At 30.3% G+C, this 12021-nt stretch overlaps 1 protein-coding gene across 1 annotated transcript; it reads right to left on the minus strand.

The window, feature by feature from the left end:
* Nucleotides 1-1060: 1060 nt before the first annotated feature.
* LOC117918144 (protein SULFUR DEFICIENCY-INDUCED 1-like) lies at nt 1061-3213 on the minus strand. The gene is made up of 4 exons (XM_034834664.1): nt 3115-3213; nt 2610-2822; nt 2354-2509; nt 1061-1471 (listed from the first exon to the last, which is right to left on the minus strand). The coding sequence occupies exons 1-4, from the start codon at nt 3211-3213 to the stop codon at nt 1061-1063; spliced, it is 879 nt and encodes a 292-aa protein (XP_034690555.1).
* Nucleotides 3214-12021: the final 8808 nt, after the last annotated feature.

The raw sequence follows: 12021 nt of genomic DNA on the forward strand, positions 1-12021 counted from the left end.
AAAATATGATGGTCATGAGAAATATATATATATATATATATATATATATATATATATATATATATTGATTGTGATATAGGATGTTAGGGAATGTAAACATGAACCTTATTACACAACTCAACATATTTGAATTTGCTAGAGGCCTTCTCAAAAATTATTTTGAAAAAAAAAAATTTGTAATGTATGTCAAATGAGAAAGAAAACAAAAATGATTTTAAAAGTAAAAATACCATTTATACATCTAGACCATTGCAATTGTGGCATATGGATTTATTTAGGCCTTCTAGGACTTCTACTTTTGGAGGCAAGTTATGCTTATGCTATTATGAATGAATTTTCTAGATATATATGGGTTGCCTTGCTTATGCTTATGTTATCATGGATGAATTTTCTAGATATATATGGGTTGCCTTTCTAAGCCATAAAAATGAGACTTTCCTTACTTTTTCAAATTTTTGTAAATTTCAAAATGAAAAAAGTTTTAGAATCACTTGCATTAAAAGTGATTATGAGAGAGAATTTGAAAACTATTACTTTGAATCTTTTTGTAATGAACATGGAATAGAATGAAATTTAAAAGTGTTCTAAAATTTAAAGTTTTTCTATAGCTAAATCCTTCAAAAAAAAAAAAAAAATTTTTTTTTATTTTTTTTCTCTAGATTATGAAAAATATTGAAGGAAAAGTAGAAGGAGAAAAAAAAGAGAAAATAAAAAGTAGAGCGGTAAAAAATAAGAATAAGTTTAAGCTCTATGATAAATTTTTATCACATTCCTTTCATTCTATCCATGTTTTATATAAAGAAAAATCAATCCAAAAATAGGAAAAATTTGAACTTTTTTTTTTTTTTTGTATTTTTTGTTACTAACCAAATAAATTCTTTAAAACCTGTATTGCTTTTTTTTATTTTTTATTTTTCATCCTAGTATCATTTTTTCCACTATTCAAACCAATCTTGGAAAACTATGGATGTATCAAAGAAAGGGTTTCCCTCTTCGATTTATCATTTCAACATACACCTCATAGCCTAACTAGGCCCAAAATAAAAAAACAACAAAATTCCTAACATGCTAGTTGATTTCTATATGAAGATATCTCTTCAAAGATTGGAAGTTTCTTTGTTCTAAATGGAGCCCATATATTCAATACCTTCTCAAATCCATCACTAAAATCATCTTCAAGATCAAACCCCTCAAGCTTTATTGTCTCTGATGGCGGCAACCATTTAGGCTCCACCTCTAGCATAAGTTCTTGGGCTCGGTTTTGGGCCTTGCAATCTTCGGAGTTTGGAAGTTTACCTTGCAATACTTCTTTGAGAATTGAATGGGCTTCGGTGTATCGACCTTGGTTGATGAGGCAAAGAGCCAAGTTGCAAGCTTTGTTCGCATCTGGATTAATCATTTTGGCTTTCTTGTACACCACCTCGGCTGCCATGTAGTTGGATTTTTGCATATAGACCCAACCCAAATTGCCCTATGATATAAGCCAAGATGATTTTGAGTATAAGATATGTGGTTCCCATGAATGAAGCTCTCAATAATAGGTCGACAATGCCCACCACATTGGAAGTCATATTTAGGCTTAATAAGTGAAAGGATTATATATACAAAGGAGTTTGAATTTATGATTTTTTAAGAAAATAAATTAAAACTAAAACTTTATTAAGCTATCAACTAAGATGGTATTTGGTAAATCAACTTAATGACTTAATATAACTAAATAGCTTATTTAAGTTATTAAGTAGATTAAACATGTTTGGTAAAATAACTTAATATTATAACTTAAAGTTGTTTTTAACTTTAAGTATTAAGTCAAAATAGTTAACTTATACTCAATTTCAAATCTTCTGCCTTATTTGCCCATATTAGTGAGAGAGTATTTTAGAATTATTATTTTACATTCATGACTCATTTTTTATAATAAATATTTTATGGTCATCTTATGCATCTACAATACTTTAAATATAGATGTTTTATAAATAAAATTATTACTTAAAATTAATAAAAATGAATATATGTTAAAATTAATGAAAATAAATATTAGTTAAAATTAATAAGTGTAAGTGTGATAATTTCATAATTTAGAATAAATTTTAAGTTAACTTTACCAAACAACCTTAATACTTAAAGTAAAAAATAAGTAATAAGTTTTAACTTAACCACTTAAGAATAATGTAACTTAAAATCAACTTAGGTCATTAAGTAATAAGTATTAAGTTTTATTGAACACCCACTAACTATGAAGTTTAAGTTGTTGGATAAATGATATATATGTGAAGCTAATTTGGACTAAAGTCTTAATGTTGATTTAAAAAGTGTTTATATTTATTATTCTTAAGATGAAAAGGGAACTTACTAGTATTCTAGAAGTTTCTTGTTCGATGGTAATTTGGAACTTCTTGCGATTTGAGCGAGCAGTCCTGGTGGGTTTTCCATTGAAGGCCTCTCCTTGGTATATCAACCTCAGCTTCTGCTTTAGCATATCAATATGTTCATTCGTTCTCCCGCATTTCTACATGTATAATCCAATATTCACTTCCACTAATATATACATTTATATAAGGAAGTTTCTACGTATAACCTGGTTTTAGAAAAATATTTAGTTAGCGTACTTTGTATAAGTCGATGAGGATGTTATCAAGTGATTCTTGTGCTTGTTTGGGACAAAGGTTTCTAAAAGACTTGATGGCTTCAATGGCTTCTTCACTTCTATCCAGCCGTTTCAGCACCACTGCCAAGTCCTTAAGTGCACTTTCTACTCTATCTCTTGCATTGATTGCATTCCAAAATAATACTATGGCTGCTTCAGGATCCTTCTCAACCATCTAAGCTTCCATGCAAAATTGTTAAGAGTATCATTAATCTCTAAATTTGAAATAACTGTTTATATATTTGGTATTGGTCATAATTCATAACAACATTCAGTGGCACATTTACATATTATAGATATGTATATATATTTGAAAAGTAATGGGAAAGTTAATTAACATTCAGAATTTATATCTCATAATTATTTTAATCTTGTAATATTTTCTTTTGATAATAAGACTATTAAGCATCAATCGAAATCTATGAAATGATCAAGAAAAAGAAAAAAGAAAAGAGAAAACACCAGACCAGAGCACGTTTGGCTCGTGCATAAGGAGCATCACCAGAAGGAAGCTTATGAATTACACAAAAGGGGTCCTTGTCTCCTCTTCTTGAGCTTTCTTGCATTTTCTATCACTTTCTAGGGAAAGAAAATTGAGAGATGATTGTCTTCCTCCTACTCAAAACTCACCGTACGATAAAGAGAGACGTGGAGAGAATAGAAGTCAGTATATATACACGTGTGTGATATACTGATGGGGAGGTTCGATGGATTTGGGCACAGCTTGTGCCTAAGTTATATCGGGAGATTGACTGGATTAGGACACAGCTTATGCCAAAGTTATCTAGGGAGATTCAATGGATTAAGACGGCTATGATGTCTATGTTCATGGAGCTTATGTCTATGTTCATTCATTTTGGTTTCTGCTCATCCAGTAAGAGACTCAGTCAAATGCTCTTTCATATATGTGGCTGGCTGTATCTCATTGAATCCTCCTCCAATGTTCTATTCTTTTCCATCTATATACGTCACTCATCATCTACCCATCCACTACCCATTTGTTACTAAGTAAGAAATTGATCATTTATTTTCATTTCTATAATTAATTTGAGTAAAAATAAAATAAAATTGTAAGGTATCTGTGAGAGCTAGAATCTTCTTTGGACAATAAAATAATTCAAATGAGTGAATATTAAAAATATTAGAAATGTATTGTGTCGAAATAGTGTACGTGTTACATGCAAAATAGTTGTAGTAAAATCTCTAACAAAACAAAAACAAAAACAAAAAAAAGAAAATTAAATTGGATAATCTTTTTTTAAAACAATAAATTAAAAATATACAAGTTTTAAACTTTTCGTTATATTTTATTTATTTTTTAATATTTTTATATGATGGCTAATGAAAAAACAAACATGATGAAGCTTTATTGAGCAGTTTAATAAATAAATTTATAGATTTTGCCTTAATAATATATTAGGGTAAAAAGATAAAATGAAAAATAGTTTTAATAACATTATAGGGTGTAATTTGGGTGGGTCGACCCCAATCAACCCAATCTTTGAACACACTTGTACAATCATTTGTAATATTCGTTTGCTTGGTTTGGGTAAAAAAATTTCAATTTAACCTTAATTTTCATTAAACTTGGACTAAGATTTGGATAACCCAAACCTAATCTAAATTTGATTGAACATTTTTATAATATTAAAATTTATATTATCTTATATAATAATGTTCATTCTATTTATTTTCTTTTCAGAGTTTTAAAAAAAAAATCAAATTATAATTACATCATATATATATATATATATATATATATATATATATATATAGAAAAATGCATGAATTTATTGTTCTCTTGAAAATTTGTTTCATTAACCATATAAAAATATTAATATAAATATACAGAAAAAAGTTTTTTAAAAATATTATGAATGAATTTTAAGTTATACAACCTAATGAAACCAAACCAACCTAAATCTAATTTGACCAACTGAAATTCAACCTAATAAATCTAAGTTTAGAAAATTAAAATTAAGTTGAGTTGAGTATCCCAGGTCAGAGATTGAGTTGAGTTGAATTTGAATTGATTATTTTTTAATTCGGGTTGAGTATGAATTGGCTATCAACCCGACCCAACCCAATTCGTCTAAGTTGCAATCCTACTTTTATAGAAACAAAAAATATTTCTTAACTTCATTTAAACTTTACTTAGTAACAATGATGTTAGACACTATTCTAACCGGTAAAAGATGAAGCAAAATAAAATAAAAATAATAATTTTTTAAAAACTAAATAAAATTAATATCAGGCATAACAACACCTATGTGAGGACAATAACCGTACTCATACTTACTCATCTCCGAGGTTCATGTCTCAAGTCATCATTTTCCAACTAGGCGAGTCGTTGTTGTACCACCCAACACAAATGAGGAGCAAAACATATATTCTAATGAAGTACTCGGCACAAAGCATGATAGAGATAAAGACGAAGGATTTGTTTTATTTATTTATTGACAAAAAAAAAAATAAAAAATGAAACTATTCTGCAATACTAAAAATTGAATAAAATAAGAGCTAAGGATATGATAGCTAGAAGCAAGGAGTGGAATTTTCAATGCACTTTGGACTACTTGTTTTAATTAATGATAAATATTGGGGCCTTTGCCCAAAACTATGAGTTAACAATTCAGTTTTGTTTCACTACTATTACTAGAAATGGTTTTGATTCCACCCACAAAGTGCAAGAGACAAGAGAGTATATTACATTGTTGTATTATGATGGAGATTTCGAATTTGTTTTCTCACAATGCTTCTTAATCTTACAACTGTTTCCTTGTAAGCAAATATATATTATCTTAGAGAATGATTTGTGGAAAAAGAAAAGAAAAAATTAATGTAATACTATGTATTAGGTAAAGGAGTTATATAAAAAATAAATTTAATAAGTTTCATGCATTTTATTTTTTATTTTAAAATTTCCTTTCAATTTTTCTTTATAATTGATTTTCACTATTAAATAAAAATTATTAGGACATGTTTGGTAACTGTTTACAAAAACAGTTTTTGTATGCTTTAGGACAAAAAAAAAAAAAAAAAAAACCACGTTTAATAATCAAAAAATATAAAACGGTTTTCTATTTTTAAAAATAGAAAATAGACGTTTTTAGATAATATTTTGAATTGTTTTCACTTATTTTTTAAAGGTTGTTTTGAAAAATAATTATACAAATATGGAAAATGATTAAAAATGAAGTATTATATATAAAAGTTATTTTTAAAACAATAGAAAATAGGTTAAAAATGTTTCGGGTTTTCAAATAGATATTTATTTTATAAAACATTAGAGAATAATTTTTAAAAACTGTTCTAAAAAACTATTTTCAAAAGCAGTTATCAAATAGGACCTTAAATTCAAAATATAATCATCTCAACTGCCAACTAATTGATTACCCATATTAAATTAGACATATCATCATGAAGCAAAACAACACCCATCTTAGGACAATAATATAAGACACATTCATCTCAGGTTTCTTCTCTAAGAGATTGAATTGTTGTACACCCAATACAAATCAGCAGCAAAATATATATTAATAAAATTCTTAACATGATAAAGGTATGTTTTTATTTATTTATTTGTTTTTTTTCATAAAAGCAAAATGAAACTAATATATAGTAGTAAATATGAATTCAAATAAGAGTTAAAGAATACGATAGAAGCAATGGTGGGAGAGCCTGTGGGTGAACTTAGGCCAGCCCATAGATTCAACTGGAATTTTCAAAGTACTACTGCTGCTTTGCCTAAACAATTTAGTTAAAAATTAAAATTCTTTTTTTATTTGCATTTTATACTTACACAATCTTCTTTGGTAAAACATGTTTATTTTCATTGAAAATTGGAGCCTAGATCTATTTGAGATGAAAATAAGAATCATATACGTTATAAGAGGAGTTTGAGAGTATAGAAAATAGAAAAGTGAAATGTAATAGAGTTGGAGATGACGATGGGACGATAGACGGGTGGCTCTCATCCCAACTCCAATCACATTTTATAAATCTATTTTCCATTTTTGTCTTGATAAAAAATTTTAATGGGGTAGAGTGGGGTGAGTATGAGATTTTTTTATATCTTTCTTTGAAAGGTGAATCTCAATGATAGAACACACTTAGAAGGAGGGGGGTAGGGAGGGAAGGAGTGAATAGGTGTTTTTTTGTCCAATTTAAAGGTCTCCTAACACTAGTTAACTAACCTTAACAATTTTCTTTCTCTTTACCAACACTTAAAAACACAAATTAGAAATCACATGCAAATATGAATACAACAACACTCCTTAACAAGAATAAAATGCAATTCACATGCACATGTTTCAACACTCCCCAACACAAAACCTTAAAACAGTTTCTAATTAATAACAAGAGTAAAATATCTCAAATATACCTATGAACAATATTCAGAAACAACATTAAAGGTAAACTCATATCTATTTTACCTCAACATTTAACCAAAAATTAGATGTTCAAATTATCAAAGATAATTAAAATTGAAAATGAAATGAAGAAGATAATGAGAGGCAATGAGATAACACCAAAATTTATGTGAAAAACCTCCTAGGAGGTAAAAAACCAGGGGCCTACAACCGATAAAAAATTCCACTATGAAGAGCAATCAAGGTGTATAAGGATTTACCTAGCTCAAGATCTCTAATCCCTCACAAACTACTTGACAAGCACCTTATCACCTCTCCACCACGCCTTCATCTTCAGGAACATGCTTGGAGTCCTTCCTAAGCTTGATCTCAACTTTCTCCTTGATGCTCCATTAAGAAGAAAAGGGGTTTTCACCTAAACCAAAATGAATGAGAGATGAATGTTCAAAGACTCAACCCATTTTTCTTTTCAGAAAATCCATTAGAAAAAATTTCTTGAAAACTTGAATGAGATTTTCTTGGAAAGTAAACAACCTCTAAAAGGGAAAGGAATGAAGAGCTCACTCACAATTACTGCTCTCTCTATTACTTGAAATGGGAGAAATTTACATTTAAAAGGGAAAAGAAACCATTAATCTAATGGCTAAAAACTGATCTAAAAAAGAGGTTAATTGGATTCATTTGCTCCTACACTTGGATCGATCTAGAAATAGGGTAACTTAAAACCTTTAGCAAACATTATTTCCCCCAGCTTCCCTAACTCTATTAAAATGATTCAAGGCAACCAACATTTTGAAAAATAGGGTTGATTCAAATTCATTCAACACAAACTTAGCTACTTACCTTGGCCTCTTAGCAAATCTAAAGTCTTGATCTTCAAAGTCAAGTAACTCGACAATGGATTTAGAGAACCATAGGTAGTAGACGCTTAGGTATTTTGTCCGAAATTGCCAACCTAACTATAACACTCACAATCTCCCTCTTTGGCAATTTTGGGACAACATGAATGAGTATAAGTAAGTAAGCCCTACCCAACTCTCATATAAAGCCATTCACTCACTCACTCACTCAAAACCACACCTAGGTAGTACAAAACCTGTAATTAAATCTCAAGAAAACCATTAGTAGCACTTGCAGGAAACCATTAAATGTACACAATATTCCCAAATATCTCTAGAAATTTCAAATGAATTCTCACAAGAATATCCACATATATCCACATTCAAACATAGAGCTATATCCATTCATCATGATCACATATGTCTAAAGATAGCAAGTATGCATTCAATACCATGTCAAGTATCCATAGATATACAAAAAAAAAAAAAAAAAAAAAAAAAGTATTCATAGCAAAAAAAAAAAGAAAAAAAAAAAGAAAGAACAACTGATCATAATCAATATTAAGTCATATCAACATCCAATATGTAATATCCATGTATGTCTCCCTCTTTTTGTCCTAGAAAGAGACAAAGGTCACCTGTAACCTATCCAAAACTATGCAAAGTATCCAGAAAACAAAAAAGTGAGTTGTCCAAAAAAATAACCAGCTATAAATAGGACTAAGGGAGATGCTTGTGGACAAAATCTTCAAGAGCTTGTAGTTGATCCATGTTGTAGAGCATGTGTCCATCAATTTGGGAGAAACCTTTTTCCATATGTGACTGAAGTTGGGAAATTTGTTTAGAAAACAAAGTGGACTATGCAGAAATTTTGTCATCCAAGGCATAAAACCTAACACTTAGTTGAGCTAGGACACTTGAGCCTATAGTTGAATCTGAGTCATCTTCACCACTTTTTTTTTCTTACTTTTAGGATGACACACTTTCTTCCTAGGAACAAAAGCATCTTCAATTTGTCATTGACTTCAATTCCAAGATAAGATATTAATGAGACCCATTGATTTGAGAAATGATGAATTTGTAGGAAATTCCACCTTGACCCTTTGACAAATTTTTGTGATTAAAATGTTATAAGAACCTCATTCTTAGGCACAAAAGGATCTCTTCTAAGTATCATTTTATCTATGATGCAAGTGGCTAGGTTGATGGGTTCTTGATGAAGAATTTGGGATAAGAGAATACAGACCCTCTTACAAATATCTGCCTGGTGAGAGGATGGATAAACTGAATATGTTAGAAATGTCATCAACACCCATGTAGGACAAGATATGCTACCAATGTGAACGATCGACCCTAACTGACCATGTACCTCCCCTCATAAATCAATTGAAACTCTATCCAATAGCTTCAAAGTGATTTCCAATTCACTCATAGAGGGTGCATCAACCAATGGGATGCCCAACACTTTAACAACTACCTTTGGAGTGACCTTAAAACTATTCCAAAAAGAATTGATTGGAGGTAGGACTCATCCAAGTCATGTTCAATTATATTCAAATAGAATATACGAATGGTGGGAGCAAAAATTGTCCTAGTGAAGCCCGCTAGAGGAAGCCAATCTAGTTCTTCAAATAATGCAGGAATTTGTGTGTCTTTAAATGAGTCTAGGTGAATTTGTCTCTCAAGAACAAAAGACTTGTGATGATAAACTTTGGTATACAAGTCTCTACAGAACTTCGCCGGGAAAGCATTGAAAGGTATCCCATCAATGGATGCTTTCATAGGAGCCTTAAGGATACTAAGAGTTTGGATAGGTTGATTGATAGGTAAATTCTCATCCTGATCACCATTTCAGGTCTTAAAGGATGACCCTTTAATAGGGGCTTTGTTCCTACGACACTTCAACGACATAGTTCTAAGTAGAAAATATAAAAAATGAAGTAACCAAAGAATGAAACAAAATTATAGATGAAAAATCCCATTTAAACGTCCTATTGTGAGAATTTTTTTTTTTTTTTTTTTTAAAAAACTAGAGGAAGTAAAACTATAGACCCAATAGCAAGGATTGCCAAAGAGAACTTTTGTAAGTAAGCTGCACTAAAGACACGAACGTTGGAGAATAACTGATTTGGGAATGGCGAAGATAGGCTGACTAATGGTACTGAAATGAACTTGATTAGAGGAAGATCTTGTTGGAAAAGATGTTTACAATAAGAAATGGAACACATGTTGGCGGTAATAGCTAGAATGGATGTGATGTGTAGATCGACAATCCTAATCCTAAGGACATATCTAGATTTTCAGCAACAAAGGTTGGAAAGGATGTGCTGGGACAAACATGACAGCAAGAAAAACTTGCCAGAAAAACTGATAATAATGATAAAACGACGCTCACAGTAATGGTTGGCAACAACAATGGTTGGAGTGAACTAGTTGTGTAAATCGACACTGGCTTAAGGAGAATCTGACTAAAATATCCAAAAGAGAAAGTTGACAACAATGGTCGGAAGATGATTCTGGTGGTAGGAGAAAGAGCACAGTTCGACAACAATGATTTTTGATGGAAATGGCTGGAACTAAAGATTGACGATGGCCAGAGAGGAAACATTGATAAGAAAGGTTCTTTTCTCTAGAACGAACATGTTAGGGCTTTTGAGATAAATGAGAATAGAAAAATTGATTTTGGGGATTTTCAAAATTTTCAATTTTTTTAAACATAAAATGATGAAAATACCCCTCGAACATTAACAAGCATGAGTAAACACAACTGGGATAAGATGGGAATTTTCCATTAAAAGCCAAGTGGTATTGATCTTGGTGGATCGATCCAACTTTCATTCATGTGCTCTCAGTGATGTAAAATAGCATAGGCTTGAACAAGCCAAAATAGAAAAAAAAATGGCTAAGTGTGTGTGAGAGAAATGGAATAAGAGACATCGATCTTAGTGGATTGATCCAGGTTTCGTTCATGTGCTCTTAGTGGAAAAAACTTTGCAACTTAAATATAGGAAACTTTTAATAGAAAAATCTAAGTGCTGGAGCAACATGATATTGATCTTGATGGATTGATCCACATTTCGTTCATGAGCACATAAAAAAGCTTTCCAAAGACCAAAAAATGATTCAACAAAGCTGAGAAACATGAGGATGACACACTTATCTTCTAGTTAATGAGGTAGTATTGATTCATATTGATAAAAAATGCTATCAAGAGCTTAGCATTAGACAAATTAATAAACATAGAGATTGAGGAACCTTCCAAATTTATCATATGAATAGGTAAAAAAACAAATGATTATCAACATTCTAACAAGGAACCTTAAGCTTAAAGAAGACTCACTCATGACACCATGAAACAGTGAGAATATTAATTACTTTCCACTTATAAACATATATCCACCCATAAAGCAAAAAATCATTTTCAAGACACTTTTCTTTCTGAGAAAAATTCAAGATGATGTTCTATGAAGTCAATTTGCACCTCTCTTGGCCGGATTTCTGTTTAACACAACCTATTCACATCCAAAAATAAATAAATAAATAAATAAATAAAATTCATACATCATTTGCTTTTGACATTGAGCATTGAAATGATTACAAAAACATAAGCTTCACCTTTAGGACCCATTTTTGACTTGAGGATCACTAAAGTGGCCTTTACAACAACACAACATAAGGGATGTCCCAATTTTGCAATGGAGGTTTTTACACTTGAAACATTGCCAAGGTGTCATAACCATTATGGGAAACTTAATATTTTTCTTTTTCTTTTCTTTTATTTTCTTTTCATTTTTTTTTAATTAAAAAAGAGGGCGAACAATCCAGGTACGACAATCTCAAACACTCTAGAAAATTTCGAGTGACTTTACTCACTTTTAATGCTCATTAGATAGGCATACGTTTACATTTAGACTTTAAAGAGCATTATTCACCATTTATGCACTCACAAGGTCCAACAATGAGTTTTTACTCACTTAAAAGAAACAATGCTAATCTTTTGTAGTTTATCTAACCAAATCAAAATAGTAAAGACTCAATATCATGCTTATCAATTAAGCCATGGAGATGAAAACATCTTAAAGCTTTTAAGATCATTATGAGTCAATCTGAATTTTAAGAAAAATGAATAAGCATGTCACTCACATGAACTCAACAATTGTGA

Source organism: Vitis riparia, chromosome 7, assembly GCF_004353265.1.
Source record: "Vitis riparia cultivar Riparia Gloire de Montpellier isolate 1030 chromosome 7, EGFV_Vit.rip_1.0, whole genome shotgun sequence".
NCBI classification, from domain to species: domain Eukaryota; kingdom Viridiplantae; phylum Streptophyta; class Magnoliopsida; order Vitales; family Vitaceae; genus Vitis; species Vitis riparia.

Coding starts and splice junctions, on each gene's coding strand:
- LOC117918144 (XM_034834664.1), bottom strand. CDS start 3,213: ATGCAAGAAAGCTCAAGAAGAGGAGACAAGGACCCCTTTTGTGTAATT. Junction 2,823..3,114: donor CACGAGCCAAACGTGCTCTG/GTCTGGTGTTTT, acceptor ATGGAAGCTTAG/ATGGTTGAGAAGGATCCTGA. Junction 2,510..2,609: donor TCCTCATCGACTTATACAAA/GTACGCTAACTA, acceptor TTATACATGTAG/AAATGCGGGAGAACGAATGA.